General features: G+C 36.9%; 1 protein-coding gene and 1 pseudogene across 1 annotated transcript in view; both read left to right on the top strand.

Annotated features, from left to right (window-relative positions):
- The first annotated feature begins 293 nt into the window (after positions 1 to 293).
- LOC113292613 lies at positions 294 to 1,000 on the top strand (annotated as a pseudogene).
- A 735-nt stretch (positions 1,001 to 1,735) lies between these two features.
- Positions 1,736 to 26,877, top strand: part of LOC113294572 — a 46,872-nt gene continuing 21,730 nt past the window's right edge. The window contains exon 1 of the mRNA XM_026542964.1: positions 1,736 to 2,284. Coding sequence (XP_026398749.1) covers positions 1,736 to 2,284 — 549 coding nt within the window. The remainder of the gene's footprint in view (positions 2,285 to 26,877) is intronic.

The raw sequence follows: 26,877 nt of genomic DNA, 5'->3' as shown, positions 1-26,877 counted from the left end.
CCCGATGTGCGACTAAAAGGTTTATACAGTTTCTTAAAACTACTAAAAATTGGAAACTCCACGATGTGGGACTAAAAAGTTTCATTCACAAAATAAAACAATAAATTATAATTTTTTATTAAAACTTTAAAAAATTATTTTTTTATTAATCGTTTTCCAACACATTAAACCATGAACCGCATTCAAATATTATTTCAACCATTAACTAGACCATCCGCCTCTATAAATAGCCCCATAACCTTTCAAACTTTTAGCCATATCAAATAATAAGGAAGAATAAGGAAAAGAGAGAATATGAATTCATTTTTCTCACTTAATGTAGTTTTAGTACTAGTTCTCCGGATTTTGATTTCTTCGGGAGTCGAAGCTCAAACATGCAAATGGAAACCAGGTCAATGCAAGACAAATTTCGGTGCTGATTGTTGTAAATATATGATTTTCAGGAAGGCGGAGATGGTGGTGGGCCATCAGCATGTGATAATCGATATCACCCTAACAATACACCAGTTGTAGCGTTATCAACTGGATGGTTTAACAATCGGAAACGATGTCTACGCAAAATAACGATCAAAGGTAATGGACGGAGTGTGATGGCTAAGGTGGTTGATGAATGTGACTCGGCCATGGGTTGTGACAAGGAGCATGCTTATCAACCACCATGCCGTAATAATATCGTTGATGCTTCCCCGGCAGTTTGGAAAGCGTTGGGTGTTCCTCGTGCAAAGTGGGGCAACCTGGCTATCACTTGGTCAGATGCTTAGTTGTATTATGTTTACGTAAAATAAAACCGGGAAGTCTTTACTGCTTATGTGGGATGGTTCGGTTATGTAAGTTTGGAACGTATGAGCGACAGAATCTGCTTCAGAGTCTTAGGCAGGGTGGTGTTGTTTTTCAAAGAAGGTCTTGCAACCATGCAGCTTTATAAGCTTGCAAAATTAGCATTAGAAATCATATTTGGTGGAATGATCCACTTAAGTCAGGTCCTGAGCCAGAATAAAGTATGTCAGAACTAAGTTGTCTAGTTTCTTCCTTGGGTCGAGTTGTAACTTGCCTTGGGGCCTTTCTTTATAATGAATTTCTTTGCTCAAAACAAAAAAAATATTTGTTTCTCCTATAGATCGATCTTTCATATCTCGACGCAGTAATTACACACTGGAAACATTTCTGGCATCCCGGCCATGTGTGATCATGGATCTGAGCATGTATGTAAAACATTGCACTGAACATAGGCCGTTCTCATACGACCAGCTCCAAATTAAACCATCGGAATCTTGTGTGAGACTCAAGTCTTATGGTACTTCACACCACCTTCACATCAAAAGACCCACCCTTACAACTGAGTTCCTCAAAAAGTGTGAATATAGATGTAGCGCGTAACCATATTTGGTGTTAGAGCTAAAACACGAAATGATCTGGAGCTACAACTTAATAGTATTTGTTTGAACTTTTTTCATCCACAAGTACTTAATGCCCACAAAACTATATTCTCTGTCGACAAACTCTACTCTCCAAACTATTTTTCCATTATGAATATTTTTTTAATAAACGGTTTGCAATAAAAACAAAAAGTGGGTATATAATAACTTAATTCTGTGAAAAGAATTTCAGTAGATCATCTCGATACACTATATATACCCGCATCACACACACACACACATCAAAAAGAAAACTACTAAGCAATTCAGCATACAAATATATAAAGAGAGAAGGAAGAGACTAGCAAAGCAAAATTAAGATGAACTGGTGTAATTTGATTTTACTAGCTCTCTTTATTACAAATATTACAAGTTATTCAGAGATTGTTGAAGCTCAAGCATGCATACCTGGTGGCGAAATCAATGGTATAACACCACCACCAGGTGGATGTAACAAAGAGAACTATTCCGGCTGTTGTGAACAAGGAGAAACTTATCCAACGTACACATGTTCACCTCCTGTTGGTCAAGCCGTCTTGTCTCTCAATAGCTTTGAGAAAGATGGAGATGGTGGTGGTCCGTCCAGATGTGATAACAATTATCACTCTGACGATACTCCGGTGGTAGCATTATCGACAGGATGGTTTGACGGTGGACAGCGGTGTATGAAGAACATAGCTATAACAGGTAATGGACGCACAGTTCTTGCTATGGTCGTTGATGAGTGTGACTCAACTATGGGTTGCGATGATGAACATGATTATCAACCACCGTTCTCCGATAACATTGTTGATGCTTCAAAGGCAGTGTGGAAAGCATTGGGTGTTTCGGAAGACAACTGGGGCCAGTTGGATATTGTCTGGTCTGATGCATAAATACATACATGCTTGTATATGTTGAAGTGCGTACGTACGTATATTCCATGGCAGATTTCGCCAATATTATTTCGTAACAACTGCAATAAAATTTTATTTTTTTGAAGGATAACAAGCGAATAAAAATTGGATCTCTCTGCGCAAGAGATTATAATTTATTAATTGATTTGTGTCGAAATAGCTGTATTCTAATTAAACATTAGTATAAAGTTACAAACATTCTTTTTCGTCGAAAGCCTGTCTTTCAAGACTAAATGAAAGAGCAAGAATATGATCGCTTCTTACTTTTAACCCATCGCACCAGACGAAGTTGCTTGTTAAGCCCTGTGTGTCCACTTAATCTGGAAAGTTGACACTTGCTTGGATGATGCCAAAATTTAACCTGGATTAACCGAGATAAGTACAACTTTGAGAAAGGGATGCGTATACACCATCGCTAATTCCCGAGTTTTATGCGTTTTCCTTGTTGGTAAGATAGGATAGACCCAAGTTCTACCTGATCGTGAGAGTAACCAATTAAGTTTAAATCGTAGCTGCATTTCCCATGAAAGCTCAGGGTTAAGCAGCCTAGCTTGATCATATTGCTCGTATAATACAGTTGAAATCTCGGGTTCGATCCCAACTTACCAACAAAAAATGCATAAACACAGATGCTGCAGATTCATGTAGAAATGAGGATTTTGGGAGAGAAAAGGAAAGAGGGAACTGGGAATGCTGTTCTTGGCCAAGCTATTAGGTGCCCAATTAAATAACTATAAGTGAGACTGTTTACGCACTTAAACTTTGCAATCACTCCCAAATCTTGTAATTATTATAAATACCGACATTAAAAACATTATATTATGTCATTTATATATATGAATCAGATCTCTGATACGTAAGAATCATTTTGATTTGCATGCGCACACACCAGATTTTACTTCGTAAAAATGGTGGGTCTCATGGGAGTTTATTTGACCGGTATGTTAACAATTTCCGAAAAGAATTAGCAGTGGCAATGTATTATTTAATTCATAAAATTGGTTAAAATGTCATCAAAAGGACATTTAGATTTTGATATTGTTTGAATGGACAAAAATTTAAAAATAGTCGGGATGTAAACAGTTCCATCCTACCCATTTTCAAATACTTTTTCTTATTTTTAATCTACATCAGGATGCATCCAGTTTCATCCTTCCTATTTTTTAAGTTTAAGTCAGGATGAATCCAGTTTCATCCTTGCTATTTTTTGGTGTCCATTTCACCCATACAAATTTTTACTCGTCCTTTTGAACCATGTTTTAAATATATTTGGACAGATGACCCATTTTCCATATTTAATTTTAATGTTTCCGAAAATTTGTTATCTTTCAGAAATGGATTAAGCTCAGCCCTTTAGTTCACATTACTCAGATTTTCGGGATCGTCATCTTTTCTTTTTTCTACGTTTTCTTTTATTTGGAAGGTACAAATCTATTGATGATGTTAACAGATTCATTCTGCTTGCTTACCGGAGTCGATTAATAGAGTTAAATCGGGTTCCTAACGGATTCCGATCAGTGAAACCAGAATCAGCCCCGATGAAAAAACTGATTTTCAGAAAATAAAAATCAGTGGTTCCACAAGTGGCCGCAGTATCCGCTTTAAGCCTGACAGCTGCCCCACAGTAAACTTAAATGACCTCACTTTTAGAGCATCTCCAATAGCGGGTGTTAAAAATCATACTTGGAATTTTTTTAAGACCCTTGTTTAGGAGGATTTGCACATAAAACCCCATGACTGATAAACCATCTCCAATAGTATAGAGGTTTGACCCTTAGAAAATCTTATGCGATGAAATTTTAGCCGTTTAATTGTATTTTAATTAATTATTAAAAATAAAAAATATGACATGGAGGTCATTCCGGAGATCAAGATAAGACTTTCTTCAAAACCTTCAAAATTAGTCTTTTATCCCTCTTATTTTGTAGGACCTACTGTTGGAGATGAATTTAGTTAAAATGAAGGTTTAAAATCCTATGTGTCACTAAAAGATAAATCTTCCACCTTCTATTGGAGATGCTCTAGCCTTGACCAGTACTTGGTTGGCTACCTCAAGGTCAAGAGTGGGGTCGCAGACTTGACGTCAACGACACCATCTAAATAAGGTTCGAGGCTTTGCGCAACCATTTGCATCTCCTGCAAAAAAAAAAAAAAAAAAAAAAAAAAAAAAAAAAAAAAAAAAAAACACGAATGACATGCAACCACCATATCTAAACATTATCTTAACGTACACAAAGATAATGTTTCTGATCATCAAAAAAAAATGTTGCACAGGCATCTCTATGGGGACTGCTTGTTAGAGCGTCCACAGTGGTACGATCAAAACCAAAGATCAAAGACCAAAAAAAACGATCAAATTTGAGTTTAGTCTGTAGTGTCACGTTAAGGCAGTGGAGTATATTTAGTCGGGCGGATGTATAATCCACGCTTGCATGTGGAGCGTTTGTATAATCTTCGTTTGGGCCGGGCGGAGATATAGTTAACGCTGGTTGTGGGGCGTTGGTAAAGAATACGTTGGTTGTGGGGCGTACATATAGTTCACGCTCGGAGAAGGGGCGTACGTATAATCTACGCCTGGTGTGGCGAACGTATAATCAACGCCTGAATGAAGCGTACGTATAATCAACGCCTGTTTTGAGGCGTACGTATAATCAACGCCTGTTTCAGGCGAACGTATAATCAACGCCTCATTCAGGCGTACGTATAATCAACGCCTCACTCAGGCGTACGTATAATCAACGCTTCTCTTCTCTCAGGCGTACGTATAATCAACGCCTCACTTCTCTCAGGCGTACGTATAATCAACGCTTGGTTTCACTCAGGCGAATGAAGGAATCAACGCCTCATGGCAGGCGTACGTATAGTGTTGGACTTGTATTAACACACGTATCGAGCACGTGTGGAATTAAAGCCCAGACAATCTCTAACCACCACGTATAGCCCACGTGTTCACTTGCCCTTTACCCTAATCTTCTCCGTCTTCTTCTTTTCTTTTCTACCTCCTCTTTGTTTCTACCGCCCACAAACACAGCTTCTGAACCAACACATACATCACAGTAACGAGCAGTAAAAGAAAAGAAAAAAACGAGATACTTGATGAACCCGGGTTACAAAAGAGGTATGTTTTTTTTTCTTAATCTCTTTTGTTTTATCGTTGTATAATTTATTTAGGGTTTTATTTGTTAAAATTAGTTTATATAAAATTGGGTTTTAACGAACAAATATGAATATGAAATTGGTTAAATTTAATTGGGTATGTGTGTTTTATGTTTTTTTAGAGATTAATATGTATGTGAAAAAAACCATATTTGCTGCTTATGTAAATTTGGTTAAATTTTTGCCGAAAATAGTTATAGAAGATCTAATTTGTGGGCGGAATAGATTTATAATTTTTGGGTATTGTAAAAATCTGTGGTTATGTAGATTATGTGGGAAATAGTTCTCACCCTTCATCTGTTTCAATCAACCTATTTCAATTGAGAGCTTCCTTTTATTGCTTTTCTGCATTGTCTGTTGGTAATTAATTTTAGTGAATATGGTTATCAATAGTTGTAGTTATGTAAATTATTGGATTAATTTTAAAATTATTGGATTAATTTTAAATTATTGTAGTTATGTAAATTATTGGATTAATTATTGCTTTTCTGCATGTTGTATGTGAATATGGTTACCAATAATTGAATTTGTATTGTTTTTTATTGAATTTTGGGTGATTAAGTTTAGTTATGTAAATTTTGGGAGTTACATATGTAGAAGAGCTAATTGCGTGAGTATGGAATTGATTTTTTAGTGATTTTTATGGAATCTTGAAGTGATTAAATTGGGTTGTGGAATCTTGTAATGATTTTCGAAATGCATCGGTGACGATTTAATTTGTGTTTGTGGAATTATAGAATTTGGAATTGATATGGTTTGTGTTAAGGATTTATAGTATTTGGAATATAAATGGTGATGGACTAATAAAAATATTCGTTAATGAGGGTTGGTCTTTTAATAATGTAACTGCATCTATATTGTGTGTGCACAGATGTTGAACAAATTCACAGCGCGGTTCAATGGTCGCATGAAGACGAACAAGAAACAAAAATCTGTAGCCGAAGAGGATTATAACTTAATCCCTACTGGTACAATTAAGGAGGTTGATATTCCCCGGTTAGGGAGGTTTCCTATACTGCAAGATGATAAACCGCACGCTACTACGGACATCACATTTACAGGGGAGCACAAATTGAAGTATCAACATCGTGGATCTTTGGCATCGGTAATTCATCACTATCAAACTATTTCACAACACTGTCCTAGAGCTAAATATATTATTGAAAAAGCGGGATGGCAAAATTTACTGGACATACAATGTAGCGAAACCAACCATTCAATGGTTGATTATATTGCTGAGCGGTTTTGGGATACAACAAACACTTTTCACTTCCCATTTGGTGAGATGGGATTCACCCCCTAGATTGGCTCATGTTGACTGGACTGAGTATCGGTGATGGGCCTGATGTTCCTTATGATTCGGGGAAGTACCAATTTGAACATGTTCGTGAGCATATCTTTCCGGATATCCAAGATGTCACGCTCTGTCCAAAAGCACCGTCGTGGGTTTCAAATTCAATTACAATTAAATATTTAAGGTCATATTTCTTCGAAGACAAGTTGGTTGCGGCTGAAAATGATAGCACCCTTGCTCATAGAGTAGCAATTGCCTTTTTCATGTATGTTTTGGGACATTTTTTCTTTTCTAATGCAAAGACTTATATTGATGCTGGATGGTTAGCTGCTTTTGAAAATCTTGATGTAGTATCCACGTATGACTGGGGTGGTGCTGCGTTTTCGAAATTGTATGCGGCACTCCGTTTATCTGGGAGGAGACAGAAGGCACTATGTGGTCCATTCCAAGTATTAGAGGTATTCTTTCAATCTAGTTATTTTTCCTCTCATTGTTTATTTTGTTGCTAAGTTATTAAATTGGCTAATTATTTTGATGGAGTAGTTTTGGGGGTATGAATACCTGGGCATATGTCGACCAGAAATCCCAGAGGCGAGTACAGAACAAAAATGGCCCGTATCTTCTAAATGGAATGTACCGAAGAATACAAATGATATTTTCCGTTGTAGGGATTTACTGAGTAAGCTTACTGCTGAACAAGTGACATGGCGCCCATGGGAATCATACAGAGAAGTTCTTGCATCTGATATGGGATGCACGGCTACGCGGCTATCAGACTCGAGATATATATTTTCTTACATGGGCATTGTGAGTTAATAATTAAATTTTATTATATAACATACTTACTATATAACATACTTTTTTTCTATATAACATACTTACTAAATTCTTATTCCCTTTCTAACTGCACAGCACAACATGTATCTTGGTGAAAGGTGTTGGCGGCAAAACCATTGTACTTTCGCTGTTCCTATAAGACTACACACAGTTATAGGGGATATTGGCAATATTCAAGCCGAACGCCTAAAAAAAGAAGGTTTGGTCGATGCAACAGAGATAGTGCAAGTTGTTAAAGATTATGATATATATTTACAATACTGGAGAATGGTAACCAACTATAAAGATTATGTGACTCATCCTATTTGGGAAGCCCATACATATTGGGTATGTCGGTGACTTGTATACGGAACCAATTGAACAACCTGCTGAACATGTACATATCCCTCCTCCACATCTATTATCCCACGTAAGTGTACTTTCGACTTTTTATTGTACGTTCGATTTTTGTTGGTATATTTGTACTTATGTATTTTATTTTTTCTTGACAGCATGAAGCTTACACATTATTTCAAGAAAATGCTGATTGTAATCAACAATTTCGCGAATTTACATTAAAACAAACGAAGGAGAGGATGGACGTTATTATGTCGAAAGAAGCAGAAATACAAAGGCTAAATAATGCGAACGTTGATTTGCAGCAACAACTATCTCTTTTCCGTATGCCGCACATGCCTTTTATGGCACCAAGATCGTCGACTTCGGATAATGATAATATGAAGGGTTAATTTGTTATGACTATTTAGATGACCTGTCTTTGGAGTTATCTTTTCTTATCTTATATAGTATAGTCATATCATATATAGTATAGTCATATCAGGTCACTGACAAACACTTTATCTTTTTTGGAAAACACATTTGCGTGAACCCAAAAAAATATCTATTTTTGGTTTTTTTAATGCTCTTGAAAATGGGTTATAAATTAAAGACCTGATCACTCAATATATGAATAACAATACATCTCTTCTGCTTCATATAGTAATGGAACACTATGAGAAAACCGCTCATTATTGCTCTTCTGTTTCTTCTTCATCTTCTTCTTCTAATAGTAGTTTTTATTCCTCGGATGATGATGCAATAGCAATTATGCAAAATAACATGGCCGTTAGTTTGGGAGTCCTTGTTACAAATTCAAAATGGCCTCAAACTCGTATCAGAATACCAAGAGATCGTGAGTCAGGGGCTGAACTTCTATGGAACGACTATTTCTCTCCGTACCCAAACCAACCACCCAATGTTTTTCGCAGAAGATTTAGAATGCGTCGACAATTGTTTAACCGGATAGTGGAAGGTGTTACCAATGCAAACAGATATTTTGTTCAAAAGCCCGATGCTTGTGGAGTTTTAGGATTAAACCCTCATCAAAAAGTAACAGCAGCAGTACGAATGTTAGCTTACGGATGTGCGGCAGATGCAATAGACGAGTACTTACGCATAGGAGAAACAACTGTGCTGGAAGCTACTCGTAGGTTCTGTAAGACGATTGTGAATGTGTATGGGAAAGAATATTTGCGTGAACCAACGGCTGGTGATATTGAACTGTTGCTCAAGCAAAACAAAGACCGGGGATTTCCTGGGATGCTGGGTAGTCTAGATTGCATGCATTGGAAATGGGATAAATGTCCGTCGGCAGAATCTGGGGCTTACACCGCGTATAAAGGGAGCGAAAGTATCGTGTTGGAGGCAGTGGTGTCGTATGACCTATGGTTTTGGCATGCTTTTTTTGGTATGCCCGGCTCTAACAACGATATTAATGTTATGAACCGTTCATATGTTTTTCGAAGTCTTGTAACAGGAAAAGCACCGCCGGTGAGCTATGAGGTGAACGGACATTCATATGATATGCCGTATTATCTAGGTGATGGAATATACCCAGAGATTCCTACTATTATTATGGCCATTAAACATCCGGTTGGTAGGAAAAAGGAAATATTTTCATCGATGCAAGAGGGTGCAAGAAAATGTTGAACGGGGATTTGGTGTACTTCAACAACAATTTGGAATCATCAAACAACCTGCAAGAATGTGGAATCCAGATGTGCTTGCCTATATCATGAAAACTTGTATTATCTTACATAATATGATAGTCGAGGATGAGCGTCTACCCGGTGACTGGCCACATGTTTATGAACAACGTAGCAACGCAGCACCGGTTAATATATTAAGGGAATAGTGACGAGTTTTCCCAAATTAGAGCTCAGCAACGCCGACGTGCAATGCGTAACAAAGATGCACATATTCGCTTGCGTGATGACTTGATCGAATAATATGGGCAGAATATGGGAATTAAAAATTGTCGTTTGTCATTTCCTTTCTATGTTAAATTTGGTAATCATCCTCAAGTTTTCCCAAATGATTTTGCTGTACGTTCTATTATCTCTTTGTATGTAAACATCCTCAAGTTTTAATTAAGGTCGTATGTTTCAAAAAAGTAGAAATTTAATTCAAATCAACGGAAGTAAATTTAAAATCCAAAAATTACATAATAATAATGCTAATTGTTCAGATAATAAGAAATTTAAAACATAATAATACTAATAATACTACTAATCACTAAATAGGAGAAATAATTAAGGTTTGAACTATTCCGCCTTTGTGTTAAGATTGGTTTCTTCTATTCCGAACTATCTCCGCCCTGCGAAGTTGGAAGTACTCTTGTTGTACAGGATCCATTTTTTGAAGATCCATCATAATGATGCGAAATTCGTCGTCTTCAGCTTGCTTGGCTATTTTTGCCGCATGTTCAGCTTGTTTTGCTGCAAACTCTGCTGCTCTTTGTTCCATCTTGAATCTTGATTGTGCTTGGTAATGAGTATTGAAATTTTGTTGTTCTTTACTAATTATTCCCATCAATTCCTCTTGGTGACTGGATTTCTCTCTCCCTGTTTTCTTCAATTTTTTGCTGCTTTTTTCCCCATCTTACGAAGATATGTGTTCTCTATGTCTCCCCCATCTGTGTCGTTACCGGTCTCTCCTTGAGTTGTTGTTTGCAGTCCTTCATCATCTTCCTCGTTATTCTCATAAGTGTCCAAATCATGCGTCGTATCGAATACAAAAGTCGATCACCGATTATATTTTATATTTTCTAACACAATTGGGTAGCACTCTTCGTGCTTAAATTTTTTCCCATCGTTGCATTCCTTGAACCTCTTGTTAACTTCTTCAAGCTGTTAATGTATTTAAAAACACTTAAGTACATGGGCGCTTATTAAATATTGGAAAACAATTGTTCGAAAAATCAAGAATGCTTACCTTCTTTTCAGGACCCCATCCAGTATGATATTCACCTTCAACTTCTGCCTCTTTTGCCGAAAATAACGCCACATCTTTACTTATTCCCTGATATCGTTTTTGCCAAGAACTCCAAGACCGCTCTGGATTATTAGGTAAATGAAGTTCAATATCATCCTTGATACGAGTCCACAACGTCGCCTCTGATTGATCAGCTCCAACACTAGAATCTTGAGATATAGATAAATGAATTTTACACATTGTTACATCTTCGATTGTCGTAAAATTTGGACCTCGTGCTACTCTTGGTGCCATTGTAAGCGAATCCGTGAAAATTTTCCAAATGATTTGAAAGCAGAAATAATATTTCTTCTTATTGGTGTGATAGATAGTTTGAAGTATTAGTCATGGGAAAATGTCACAGGATCTCATGTGTATATATAGGTGTTTCTTCCGAAATTTTCAACGTTCCAAAATGTCTTCCAAACTTTCCAACGTTCCAAATTATCCAACGTTCCATTTTCTTCAACGTTCGAATTACCAACGGTATAAAAAAATTTCAAAATCAATTTTGTCTAAGTATTTTAATTTTTTTTTTAAACTCAAGCTTGGGGCGGAGCTATTAAGTCCGCTCAACAACAGGCGTTAACTATATAAACGCCTGGCGTGGGGCGTTAACAATATCAACGCCGGGCTGGGGCGTTAACTATATATACGCCTGGAGTGGGGCGTTAACTATATCAACGCCGGGATGGGGCGTTAACTATATAAACGCCTGGCATGGGGCGTTAACTATATCAACGCATGTCTGGGGCGTTAACTATATATACGCCTGGCGTGGGGCGTTAACAATATCAACGTCGGGCTGGGGCGTTAACTACATATACGCCTGGCGTGGGGCGTTAACAATATCAACGCCGGGCTGGGGCGTTTGTATAATCTTCGTCTGAATGGGGCGTTAATTTTATGAACGCCTGACGTGGGGCGTAAACTTTAGCAACGTTCCAACGGGCGAACATTTCAGCAACGCCTGAACCGGGCGTAACTTATATACACGCCTCTTTATGGGGCGGTGACTTTACGTACGTTTCACAACAGGCGTAGATTATATACACGCCCGATGACAAACGGTGATTATACATCCGCTCCACTATATATAGCTTTGGTCTTGGTCCCAGACCAAATATGGTCTGGAATTTGGTTTTGGTCCAGATTTTAGTCTTTACTCCGTCCCGTTGCGTCTCGTCCCTGGAGCATAATTATAGGTTTGCTCGTCCACTGCAATTGCTCTTACTTGCCATCCTTTAGTGAAAATGCAAATAGGAAGAGCAAATATACCACTGACCGGAACGTGTGTGTACCCAGAATCATGTACGTCTCTCTCTCTCCTCCCACCTAAGCTCTATCTTTTCTTTCTTTTTTCCGGCCTTTTCTAGCCGTTTTCTAGCCGTTTCTCCTGTTTTTTAGTTTCCTAACGGCTATTTTCCACCTGAATTCTATCGTAACTTAAGCCGGAACTATAAGTCTGCTTCCTGTTTCTTCAATTCTTTCTTCATGAATCACATTAAGCTCATCAAAATCACAGGCAATCTAACAATCACATAAATCCCTGGTATCTCATAAATCACACATAACTCAGGCGACACAAACATCACAAAGATTACTCACCATACAACTCTTTCAACCCCTTCTGAAATCACCAGAAACAGTATACCAAATTCCTCTACCAATTGCATCAACATCTCTATAAATTACAATCCCACTCTCAGTATGATTTCAGGCACCAATTCTATATTTATCACCAAAATTGATCCAGGAATATGTTACAAACATTTCAAAATCAATCATCAATTAGAACCCCCTGGAAATTGTTATAATGGAGATTTAGTATGTTCAAACCCATCTTTCCTCTCCAGTTCTGTCCCTATTTACGACCTAAATCAAGAGATTAATTCGTATCCTACCCATCCTAAGGATAGATACCTTCAGAAATTTCATGAATACAATCTCATTATCAACACCCATTACCATTATAAACAAAAATACCAGTAAAGTTGTGTTATAGCATAGCTCGGTCGACCTCGCATGCGTTGCTATATCAAGCATGTTTGTCAATGTTAGTGATCAAAACTACGAGTCTTGATTTCTAGTCTACATAGCTAAGTCTCGGACTAGGATAGAAAAGTGTAGTTGAGCTCAAGGACTTCATGGTGATTCATCATACAACGACGAAGATCTACTCAAGGAACCGTGGAACTTCATCAACAAAAAGGTATGAGGAGACTTGAACTTATCTATCACTCAAAAGTCTATCTCTTCTATCTCCTACTTCTTATGAGACAAAAGTCGTATGCTATATAGACTGGATCCTACACATTTGATATTTCGATCCGAGTATATCTCGCCTATCTATATCTCGAAATCATGTGTTGGTAAAGCGTTTCGCTTTGATCGGGTTTATCTTCACCTAGTGACGAAAGTCATATTGTTTCAATCACTTTGAAAATCCCTTTGACGAGAAATAGTGTAACAACTATATAACGTCCTCTAAGAATGTTTCAATGGTTGGAATGAGAGTTTAGGTCAATATAACCAATGATGGATATAAGCATTGTGTGGCAACACATATGTGCATAAGTCTTATTCCTTAATTCGAAGTTTGCGAACTTTGTTGATTGAGAGAAATCGGAGGAATTGGCTTTGCCAAGTCCGCGAACTCAGTTTGTGAACTCAGTCCGCGAACTCAGTTTGTGAACTCAGTCCGCGAACTGACGGAAGTTTTTGTTCCGAGAATCTCTGCTGGGATTCCAAATTCGTTCGTGTAGTACAAGTCTGCGAACTCAGTCCGCGAACCTAGTCCGCAAACTGGCGGAAGTCTCCTTGCCGAGATTTTCTGCTGAGTTTGGAAAACTCTATTGGTTGCCTTAAGTTCACGAACTTGCTTACGTACTTGAGTGGGTTATGATCTAAAGATGTGCTCTGAACATGAAATTTAAATTACTAACGAATGCAGTATGCAAACCGTGGCTAAAGTTCATGAGCCGATTCAATCGAATCGAATCATCTTTGTTTCAATTGTGTCTTATGTAGTTACATAAGATCTCATAGCAATTGAACAACTCTCTAACTAGTTCATTTGAGTCAATTGAGCTAGTTATGGTGAAGAAGAACAAGGTTAATATGAAATTCTCATATGGTTGACCTTTTGGGTTACTATGTTGAACCAACATACACGTACACGTTTGGGCACGGTTTTCACAAACCCAGTAAACGTATATCTCAAGTGTGTGTGACAAGCTAAGTTTTCGATCTAACGGTTGAGAAATATTAGCTTGAATCTAAATCAGGTTTTCATCTAACGGTGAATATTGATTTCTTTGTAACTAAGGCAAAACCCTGATTTGAAGACTATATATAAGAAACATCTAGCATTGGGAAAAACTAATTCCCACACGTCTGTGTGATACTAGTGCGCTCGCTAGAGTCGATTCTCCTCTAACCTTTGGTTTTCTTCTCTAAAACCAGGATAACGACTTAAAGACTTCATTGGGATTGTGAAGCCAGACCGATATTACTTTTATCGTAGTTGTGTGATCTGATCTTGCATCTTCTATCGTACGAGTACAATCTATTGATTGTCTTGAGATCGTGAGAGTTCTCCGATAGGCAAGATAAAAGAAGTCACAAACATCTTCGTCTCACTGTTTGTGATTCCTCAACATATGCTTGTGTATTCAAGAAAGATCGTTGAGAGATGATTGATTAATCTAGGATGTTCTTCGGGAATATAAGACCGGATTATCAATTGGTTCCTGTTCACCTTGATTTCATATCTTAAGACGGAACAAAAACCTAGGATTTTTCTGTGGGAGACAAATTTATCCTTTGATAGAATTTTCTGTGTGAGACAGATTTTTTTATTATCAAGTCTGCGATTTTGGGTTGCAGCAACTCTTGGTTGTGGGTGACATCAACTAAGGGAATCAAGTGCGCAGTATCCTGTTGGGATCAAAGGCGTAGGAGTACAATTGTACCTTGAATTAGTGGGAGACTGATTGGGGTTCAACTATAGTCCAGTCTGAAGTTAGCTTGGAGTAGGCTAGTGTCTGTACCGGCTTAATACTGTGTGTATTCAATCTGGACTAGGTCCCTGGGGTTTTCTGCATTTGCGGTTTCCTCGTTAACAAAATTTCTGGTGTCTGTGTTATTTCATTTTCCGCATTATATTGTTTATCTTTATAATCGAAATAATACAGGTTGTGCGTTAAAGTTTAATCGATTAGAGATCCGACCTTGTGGTTTTTGATTTCATTGATTAACACTTGGACATTGGTCTTTGGTACCGTCCAAGTTATTCCTTGTATTTGAAAAAGACTCGCTATTGTTTTTAGATTGAGTAAAAATCAAATCAAGAGAGAGATATTAACTCCTTGAGATACTTTTATCTAGATTGAGTCTGACTGTCTAGTTGATTCTCTAGCAAAGTATTTCGGATTTAGTCCATACGGATTGCTAAGCGAAATATTGGGTGGTGTTGTTAGACCCCCGCTTTTTCAATTGGTATCAGAGCAGGCAAACACGGTTAAGACCTTACAAGTCTGTGTTTGTAGCGATCTGACTCTATGGACAAGAGTACTATCTCTGACAACGCAACATCAGTACAGGGTTGCTCAGATAAGTTTCAAAGATCTGAAACCGCTGAGGAAAACTCCTTCACGTCTCCTTCAGCCGAATCTACATTCAACTGTAAAAAATCTCTTGATGAACAGTTGGATGATCTCTCGGATGATAGTGATTCAGAAGAATGACAGAGTCTTGATGAGGAAGTTTCTCAATACATAAAGTTGTTTAATCGTGAATTGAAAGAAACAAGGACAACTTCTTGCTTGAGAAAATACATGGGTCCTCTCTGTCAAGAAAACAGAAAGTTGAGAAAACTCTTCAAAGGTTATGATGGTGGATACAAATTTTTACAATCTACCATTAAAGATCATGAAGAAGAGGTTCGATCAAAAAAATCTGAATGTGATAATCTTCTTCGTAACCTCTGTATGTTAAAAGAGAGACTTGCCGAAACTGAAGCAAGATGTGAATCTCAACAGAAATGTTTCAATGACAAAGAACGCAGTCTTCTTACCAAAGAGAAATCCTTTGAAACCAAACTCACTGCTGCTCTAAATAAGGTAAAATCACTGGAAGAGAATCAAAATAGGTTCTGTTCTAGCTCTACAAAACTGTCTTCTATGCTGGGAGACTGTAAAGAACATCATGATAAACTGGTCTGGGATATAAAAGAATAGACGCTCCTAACAGTGGTAAGATTAAGTTTGTTAAAGCTGTTAATAATTCTCCATGTGAAGAACCTGTGTCAGCTTGCAAAAACAAGGATTCTACTTATTTTAAACCTTCTCAAAAGAGAACTACTAAACGTAAGTCCTTCAACTGCTATTACTGCGGAAACAAAGGACACTCTGAGCGAAAATGTCGTCTTCGGATAAGGAATGAAAAACTTCACAACATTCTTACTTGGATGTCTAAAGAAGTTGTTAAACCTATATCACAGATTGGAATCAACCTTGATCGGCCTCAAGGGGTATACTGTGATAAGGCTTTTCCTAATTATGTTTTCAAACCGAAGGATGCCTACAACGGTGGAAGGAAAAACGGCAAAAGTGTGACAGGTGCTGTAAATCAGTCTGGAAGGAGAAAATGAACAGGAGAAAGAAAAACGAGTTAAGTTCCTCTAACCTTCTCAAAAAGGACTGTGAATTCAAGTCTTCCAACTCAGATTTTCTACCCGTCAACAATAGGGTGTCTGATCTGAAGATCTGTATAAACAAACTAAGACGGAATATCAAGAAAACATGGAATGCAGTCAACACAGGTACTTCTAAATCTTCTCTTGATAATGCTTCTTCAACTATACAAGGTATCTTGATAAATACCGATGAAAGAAAAAGAAGAAGTAAATAATGATGAGCAAGATGCTCATCTTATTACACCCTGACATGTTCATATTGCATCTCTTTTAATTATGTTTAGTTAAAAAGGGATGCTCATGATTCTCAGGATTTTCATCTTGAGAAAGCTGTCAGGATTGTACTGCATTCGATGTTACTTTATTTCATTTGATCCTCAACATCTATTTCTTTTTACGTTTTGGGATTCTTTGGCTATCTTAGGCCCGATTCTCCAGTTCACGCACCAACCCTCACGAACGACATGTTTCCTAGGGTTTGATGGAATTCCTTATATATAATGTGTTCCAAGTCAAAAAGATTTTCTAAAAGTCTTTTTGGTGCACAATAGAGGGAAGCAACAAGATTGATGATGTTGAGCTTTGTCCTATTGATATCTCGTAATTTCATGCTCTTGATCATGAAAACGAAGACAAACTACCAGTTCAGATTTCTTCACAACTGGTAGGAAATCTTCTTGGAGACTTTAAGGTCGTTCGAGAACAACTCAGTGTTGCAACGAGGAACCTTGACTACCTAAAAGGCGAACTAAGGAAGGCAACTGGGGAACTCATTCTTGTTCAATGCCTGGTTGCATACAGGATTTAGTTTTTCGTTTGATCTTGGTTCTAGTTTGTTGTCTAGTATGTCTTCTTTTTGAATTAGTTGGAAGAATAACTAGTGTTTTGAATAGCGAAGATTGTGACTACACATAGCTATTTTGTTTTCATCTTCTTATGTTTATTTTTTAGGTTTATTAGTTTTAAATTCTAAAAATATTTGGAGGATGATGTTATTGCAGTATTAATCTTTATGATTTTGTGATATTGCTATATTTTTATGGGATATGTATTGTTTTCGTCTGTAAACTTGAAGATCCATATGTTTTCAAAAGTAAAGTCGTTCATGAATTGGTATTCGTATTGATGAAAGGACGAATGTACTTTTGACAAATACAAAAGTTATGCCTATGCAGTCATTTATTTGATGGAAAATAGGATAAAATATTTTGTGTGACAAGGATAAAGTCTATTATGTCATTATGCATATAGTGATGGAAAGATAGAATAGATCTTTGTATGTATTCCACGGTATTGATCTTCATTGATCCATTCTTTTTGTACTACCGTGAAGGCTCCATTGTGTGTCTTATGTTGAGCACGATACAACTAAGTCGATTTTTCTTAGTGGCTTTGTTGGTTGTTCCATAAGATACTATCTGTTGAGCATTATGAACTAAATTAATCATCTTGGTTGGTTACTCCGAAAGTCTTCTTTTGTCGAGCAAAACTTTTGACAATTAAATTGATTACCTTCGTGATTAGTTTGGTTGTTTTTATTCCAATTAGATTAATTATGGGTTCTCTTGTAATTAGTCTAGTTGAGTTTTCATATATTCCACAAGTTCTTGTGTTGAGTATATGAACGGCTATACTAACCATGTTCTATTGGTTGATGTAGTCGTATATTCCGTAAGATTTTCCTTATGTTGACTATGTGAACGATTAAGTTAGTCATCTCCGTATGATTACCTTAGTCGTAGCTCCGTAAGTTTACTTATGTTGAGCACAATCAATTAAATTTATCACTTTTGTGGTTTGATTTAGTTGCGTATTCCAATTAAATTAATCATGGGTTTTCTTGTGATTAATTTGATTTGAGTTTTGGATATAGAAAATCATTTTCCTATGGTTTTTGGTGTCCAATTAAAAATCCTTCTTTTCTTTCGAAATGAAGGTCGCTCTTGTTGTTCTCTCGGGAATGACATCAAATGGGGGAGAGTTCTTCTGAACTTGTGCTTAAAGGTAATATCTTGCGGGGTGTGCGGCTGTGGAATTTTATAGGGGTTATCTTGTATCTTAAAACTCCTTGATGAATGCATTTAGCTTCGGCTTTATGATTGCATCTAAATTAAGTTGGTATGTATTTTTTTTTCTTTTAGTCTATGAAACGTCTCTTCTCAGAAATTTCATTAGGATCCATTCTTGTACCTTTGCCAATTTTATTGACAAAAAGGGGGATAATTAATGTGTAGTTCTACTACATATACATATGGTTTTCGGATCATTGCGTAAGGGGAAGTGGTTTCCATGTGAGATGGAGTATTGACTAAGTTGTGATGCAATTGGACTTTTATGTTACATAATAATACTATGTCACTGTATAATGATGATCGAGAATCTCGATTTCTCTCATTGTTATAGCTATGGATCTTCAACAACGGTGATGCTAAACTTACAACCTTTGGGATCATTGGAGTACTTGGAAGGACGAAGATTTCAGGGAACGTTGAAGATTAGACTATGGATAGGAGCCACTAAAGTTTATATTTTTTGTATTCCATATGTATTAATAGTTTTGTCACTAAAATTGACAAAGGGGGAGATTGTTAGATCATAGCTCGGTCGACCTCACATGCGTTGCTATGTCAAGCATGTTTGTCAATGTTAGTGATCAAAACTATGAGCCTTGATTTCTAGCCTACATAGTTAAGTCTCGGACTAGGATAGAAAAGTGTAGTTGAGCTCAAGGACTTCATGGTGATTCATCATACAACGACGAAGATCTACTCAAGGAACCGTGGAACTTCATCAACAAAAAGGTATGTGGAGACTTGAACTTATCTATCACTCAAAAGTCTATCTCTTCTATCTCCTACTTCTTATGAGACAAAAATCGTATGCTATATAGACTGGATCATACACATTTGATATTTCGAGCCGAGTATATCTCGCCTATCTATATCTCGAAATCATGTGTTGGTAAAGTGTTTCCCTTTGATCGGGTTTATCTTCACCTAGTGACGAAAGTCATATTGTTTCAATCACTTTGAAAATCGCTTTGACGAGAAATAGTGTAACAACTGTATAACGTCATCTAAGAATGTTTCAATGGTTGGAATGAGAGTTTAGGTCAATATAACCAATAACTTAAATTACTAAGGAATGTAGTATGCAAACCGTGACTAAAGTTCATGAGTCGATTCAATCGAATCGAATCATTTTTGTTTCAATTGTGTCTTATGTAGTTACATAAGATCTCTTAGCAATTGAACAACTCTCTAACTAGTTCATTTGAGTCAATTGAGCTAGTTATGGTGAAGAAGAACAAGGTTAATATGAAATGCTCATATGGTTGACCTTTTGGGTTACTATGTTGAACCAACATACACGTACACGTTTGGGCACGGTTTTCACAAACCCAGTAAACGTATATCTCAAGTGTGTGTGACAAGCTAAGTTTTCGATCTAACGGTTGAGAAATATTAGCTTGAATCTAAATCAGGTTTTCATCTAACGGTGAATATTGATTGCTTTGTAACTTAGGCAAAACCCTGATTTGAAGACTATATATAAGAGTCATCTAGCATTGGGCAAAACTAATCCCCACACGTCTGTGTGATACTAGTGCGCTCGCTAGAGTCGATTCTCCTCTAACCTTTGGTTTTCTTCTCTAAAACCAGGTTAATGACTTAAAGACTTCATTGGGATTGTGAAGCCAGACCGATACTACTTTTATCGTAGTTGTGTGATATGATCTTGCATCTTCTATCGTACGAGTACAATCTATTGATTGTCTTGAGATCGTGAGAGTTCTCCGATAGGCAAGATAAAAGAAGTCACAAATATCTTCGTCTCACTGTTTGTGATTCCTCAACATCTGCTTGTGTATTCAAGAAAGATCGTTGAGAGATGATTGATTAATCTAGGCTGTTCTTCGGGAATATAAGACCGGATTATCAATTGGTTCCTGTTCACCTTGATTTCATATCTTAAGACGGAACAAAAACCTAGGGTTTTTCTGTGGGAGACAAATTTATCCTTTGATAGACTTTTCTGTGTGAGACATATTTGTTTATTATCAAGTCTGCGATTTTGGGTTGCAGCAACTCTTGGTTGTGGGTGACATCAACTAAGGGAATCAAGTGCGCAGTATCCTGCTGGGATCAGACGCGTAGGAGTACAACAGTACCTTGAATTAGTGGGAGACTGATTGGGGTTCAACTATAGTCCAGTCCGAAGTTAGCTTGGAGTAGGCTAGTGTCTGTAGCGGCTTAATACAATGTGTATTCAATCTGGACTAGGTCCATGGGGTTTTCTGCATTTGCGGTTTCCTCGTTAACAAAATTTCTGGTGTTTGTGTTATTTCATTTTCCACATTATACTGTTTATTTTTATAATCGAAATAATACAGGTTGTGCGTTAAAGTTTAATCGATTAGTCCGACCTTGTGGTTTTTGATTTCATTAATTAATACTTGGACATTGGTCTTTGGTACCGTCCAAGTTATTCCTTGTATTTGATAATGACTCGCTATTTTTTTTAGCTTGAGTAAAAATCAAATCAAGATAGAGATATTAACTCCTTGAGATACTTTTATCTAGATTGAGTCTGACTGTCTAGTTGATTCTCTAGCAAAGTATTTCGGAGTTAGTCCATACGGATTGCTAAGCGAAATATTGGGTGGTGTTGTTAGACCCTCGCTTTTTCAATTGGTATCAGAGCAGGCAAACACGGTTAAGACCTTACAAGTCTGTGTTTGTAGCGATTTGACTCTATGGACAAGAGTACTATCTCTGACAACGCAACATCAGTACAGGGTTGCTCAGATAAGTTTCAAAGATCTGAAACCACTGAGGAAAACTCTTTCACGTCTCCTTCAGCCGAATCTGCATTCAACTGGAAAAAATCTCTTGATGAACAGTTGGATGATCTCTCGGATGATAGTGATTCAGAAGAAGGACAGAGTCTTGATGAGGAAGTTTCTTAATACATCAAGTTGTTTAATCGTGAATTGAAAGAAACAAGGAAAACAGCTTGCTTGAGAAAATACATGGGTCCTCTCTGTCAAGAAAACAGAAAGTTGAGAAAACTCTTCATAGGTTATGATGGTGGATACAAATTTTTACAATCTACCATTAAAGATCATGAAGAAGAGGTTCGATAAAAAAAATATGAATGTGATAATCTTCTTCGTAACCTCTGTATGTTAAAAGAGAGACTTGCCGAAACTGAAGCAAGATGTGAATCTCAACAGAAATGTTTCAATGACAAAGAACGCAGTCTTCTTACCAAAGAGAAATCCTTTGAAACCAAACTCACTGCTGCTCTTAAAAAGGTAAAATCACTGGAAGAGAATCTAAATAGGTTCGTTCTAGCTCTACAAAACTGTCTTCTATGCTGGGAGCTGTAAAGAACATCATGATAAACTGGTCTGGGATATAAAGGAATAGACGCTCCTAACAGTGGTAAGATTAAGTTTGTTAAAGCTGTTAATAATTCTCCATGTGAAGAACCTGTGTCAGCTTGCAAAAACAAGGATTCTACTTCTTTAAACCTGCTCAAAAGAGAACTACTGAACGTAAGTCCTTCAACTGCTATTACTGCGGAAACAAAGGACACTCTGAGCGAAGGTGTCGTCTTCGGATAAGGAATGAAAAACTTCACAACATTCTTACTTGGATGTCTAAAGAAGTTGTTAAACCTATATCACAGATTGGAATCAACCTTTCTCGGCCTCAAGGGGTATACTGTGATAAGGCTTTTCCTAATTATGTTTTCAAACCGAAGGATGCCTACAACGGTGGAAAAAAAAACGCAAAAGTGTGACAGGTGCTGTAAATCAGTCTGGAAGAGAAAAGGAACAGGAGAAAGAAAAACGAGTTAAGTTCCTCTAATCTTCTCAAAAAGGACTGTGAATTCAAGTCTTCCAACTCAGATTTTCTACACGTCAACAATAGGGTGTCTGATCTGAAGATCTGTATAAACAAACTAAGACGGAATATCAAGAAAACATGGAATGCAGTCAACACAGGTACTTCTAAATCTTCTCTTGATAATGCTTCTTCAACTATACAGGTAGCTTGATAAATACCGATGAAAGAAAAAGAAGAAGTAAATAATGATGAGCAAGATGCTCATCTTATTACACCCTGACATGTTCATTGCATCTCTTTTAATTATGTTTAGTTAAAAAGGGATGCTCATGATTCTCAGGATTTTCATCTTGAGAAAGCTGTCAGGATTGTACTGCATTCGATGTTACTTTATTCGTTTGCTCCTCAACATCTATTTCTTTTTACTTTTGGGCTTCTTTGGCTATCTTAGGCCCGTTCTCCAGTTCACACGCACCAACCCTCACGAACGACATGTTTCCTAGGGTTTGATGGAATTCCTTATATATAATGTGTTCCAAGTCAAAAAGATTTTTAAAAGTCTTTTTGGTGCACAATGGAGGGAAGCAACAAGGTTGATGATGTTGAGCTTTGTCCTATTGATATCTCGTGCTTTCATGCTCTTGATCATGAAAACGAAGACAAACTACCAGTTCAGATTTCTTCACAACTGGTAGGAAATCTTCTTGGAACTTTAAGGTCGTTCGAGAACAACTCAGTATTGCAACGAGGAACCTTGACTACCTAAAAGGCGAACTAAGGAAGGCAACTGGGAACTCATTCTTGTTCAATCCTGGTTGCAGACAGGATTTAGTTTTTCGTTGATCTTGGTTCTAGTTTGTTGTTTAATATGTCTTCTTTTTGAATTATTTGGAAGAATAACTAGCGTTTTGAATAGCGAAGGTTGTGACTACACATAGCTATTTTGTTTTCATCTTCTTATGTTTATTTTTTAGGTTTATTGGTTTTAAATTCTAAAAATATTTGGAGGATGATGTTATTGCGGTATTAATCTTTATGATTTTGTGGTATTGCTATATTTTTTATGGGATATGTATTGTTTGCGTCTGTGAACTTGAAGATCCATATGTTCTCAAAAGTAAAGTCGTTCATGAATTGGTATTCGTATTGATGAAAGGACGAATGGACTTTTGACAAATACAAAAGTTATGCCTATGCAGTCATTTATTTGATGGAAAATAGGATAAAATCTTTTGTGTGACAAGGATAAAGTCTATTATGTCATTATGCATATAGTGATGGAAAGATAGAATAGATCTTTGTATGTATTCCACGGTATTGATCTTCATTGATCCATTCTTTTTGTACTACCGTGAAGGCTCCATTGTGTGTCTTATGTTGAGCACGTTACAACTAAGTCAATTTTTCTTATTGGCTTTGTTGGTTGTTCCATAAGATACTATCTGTTGAGCATTATGAACTAAATTAATCATCTTGGTTGGTTACTCCGAAAGTCTTCTTTTGTCGAGCAAAACTTTTGACAATTAAATTGATTACCTTCGTGATTAGTTTGGTTGTTTTTATTCCAATTAGATTAATTATGGGTTCTCTTGTAATTAGTCTAGTTGAGTTTTCATATATTCCACAAGTTCTTGTGTTGAGTATATGAACGGCTATACTAACCATGTTCTATTGGTTGATGTAGTCGTATATTCCGTAAGATTTTCCTTATGTTGACTATGTGAACGATTAAGTTAGTCATCTCCGTATGATTACCTTAGTCGTAGCTCCGTAAGTTTACTTATGTTGAGCACAATCAATTAAATTGATCACTTTTGTGGTTTGATTTAGTTGCGTATTCCAATTAAATTAATCATGGGTTTTCTCGTGATTAATTTGATTGGGTTTTGGATATAGAAAATCATTTTCCTATGGTTTTTAGTGTCCAATTAAAAATCCTTCTTTTCTTTCGAAATTAAGGTCGCTCTTGTTGTTCTCTCGGGAATGACATCAAATGGGGGAGAGTTCTTTTGAACTTGTGCTTAAAGGTAATATCTTGCGGGGTGTGCGGCTGTGGAATTTTATAGGGGTTATCTTGTATCTTAAAACTCCTTGATGAATGCATTTAGCTTCGGCTTTATGATTGCATCTAAATTAAGTTGGTATGTATTTTTTTTTTCTTTTAGTCTATGAGACGTCTCTTCTCGTAAATTTCATTAGGATTCCGTTCTTGTACCTTTGCCAATTTTATTGACAAAAAGGGGGAGAATTAATGTGTAGTTCTACTACATATACATATGGTTTTCGGATCATTGCGTAAGGGGGAGCGGTTTCCATGTGAGATGTAGTATTGACTAAGGGGGAGTGATACATATCACCCTAGTATTATTGTTAAAGCCGTGATGCAATTGGACTTTGATGTTACATAATAATACTATGTCATTGTATAATGATGATCGAGAATCTCGATTTCTCTCATTGTTATAGCTACGGATCTTCAACAACGGTGATGCTAAACTTACAACCTTTGGGATCATTGGAGTACTTGGAAGGACGAAGATTTCAAGGAACGTTGAAGATTAGACTATGGATAGGAGCCACTAAAGTTTATCTTTTTTGTATTCCATATGTATTAATAGTTTTGTCACTAAAATTGACAAAAGGGGAGATGGTTAGAACATAGCTCGATCGACCTCGCATGCGTTGCTATATCAAGCATGTTTGTCAATGTTAGTGATCAAAACTATGAGTCTTGATTTCTAGTCTACATAGTTAAGTCTCGGACTAGGATAGAAAAGTGTAGTTGAGCTCAAGGACTTCATGGAGATTCATCATACAACGACGAAGATCTACTCAAGGAAGCGTGGAACTTCATCAACAAAAAGGTATGTGGAGACTTGAACTTATCTATCACTCAAAAGTCTATCTCTTTTATCTCCTAAAGTTCATGAGCCGATACGATCGAATCGAATCATCTTTGTTTCAATTGTGTCTTGTGTAGTTGCATAAGATCTCTTAGCAATTGAACCACTCTCTAACTAGTTCATTTGAGTCAATTGAGATAGTTATGGTGAAGAAGAACAAGGTTAATATGAAATGCTCATATGGTTGACCTTTTGGGTTACTATGTTGAACCAACATACACGAACACGTTTGGGCACGGTTTTCACAAACCCAGTAAACGTATATCTCAAGTGTGTGTGACAAGCTAAGTTTTCGATCTAACGGTTGAGAAATATTAGTTTGAATCTAAATCAGGTTTTCATCTAACGGTGAATATTGATTGCTTTGTAACTAAGGAAAAACCCTGATTTGAAGACAATATATAGAAGACATCTAGCATTGGGAAAAATTAATCCCCACACGTTTGTGCGATACTAGTCCGCTCGCTAGAGTCGATTCTCCTCTAACCTTTGGTTTTCTTCTCTAAAACCAGGTTAACGACTTAAAGACTTCATTGGGATTGTGAAGCCAGACCGATACTACTTTTATCGTAGTTGTGTGATCTGATCTTGCATCTTCTATCGTACGAGTACAATCTATTGATTGGCTTGAGATCGTGAGAGTTCTACGATATGCAAGATAAAAGGAGTCACAAACATCTTCGTCTCACTGTTTGTGATTCCTCAACATCTGCTTGTGTATTCAAGAAAGATCGTTGAGAGGTGATTGATTAATCTAGACTGTTCTTCGGGAATATAAGACCGGATTATCAATTGGTTCTTGTTCACCTTGATTTCATATCTTAAGACGGAACAAAAACCTAGAGTTTTTCTGTGGGAGACAAATTTATGCTTTGCTAGACTTTTATGTGTGAGATATATTTGTTTATTATCAAGTCTGCGATTTTGGGTTCCAGCAACTCTTGGTTGTGGGTGAGATCAACTAAGGGAATCAAGTGCGCAGTATCCTACTGGGATCAGAGGTGTAGGAGTACAACTGTGCCTTGAATTAGTGGGAGACTGATTGGGGTTCAAATATAGTTCAGTCCGAAGTTAGCTTGGAGTAGGCTAGTGTCTGTAGCGGCTTAATACAGTGTGTATTCAATCTGGACTAGGTCCCGGGGTTTTTCTGCATTTGCGATTTCCTCGTTACCAAAATTTCTGGTGTCTGTGTTATTTCATTTTCCACATTATATTGTTTATCTTTATAATTGAAATAATACAGGTTGTGCGTTAAAGTTTAATCGATTAGAGATCCGACCTTGTGGTTGTTGATTTCATTGATTAACACTTGGACATTGGTCTTTGGTACCGTCCAATCTATTCCTTGTATTTGATAAAGACTCGCTATTGTTTTTAGCTTGAGTAAAAATCAAATCAAGAGAGAGATATTAACTCCTTGAGATACTTTTATCTAGATTGAGTCTGACTGTCTAGTTGATTCTCTAGCAAAGTATTTCGGAGTTAGTCCATACAGATTGCTAAGCGAAATATTTAGTGGTGTTGTTAGACCC

The sequence above is a fragment of the Papaver somniferum genome, chromosome 7 (assembly GCF_003573695.1).
Source record: "Papaver somniferum cultivar HN1 chromosome 7, ASM357369v1, whole genome shotgun sequence".
NCBI classification, from domain to species: domain Eukaryota; kingdom Viridiplantae; phylum Streptophyta; class Magnoliopsida; order Ranunculales; family Papaveraceae; genus Papaver; species Papaver somniferum.
Note: the sequence above shows the minus strand (reverse complement) of the source record. Positions and strands in the feature narration are given on the sequence as shown.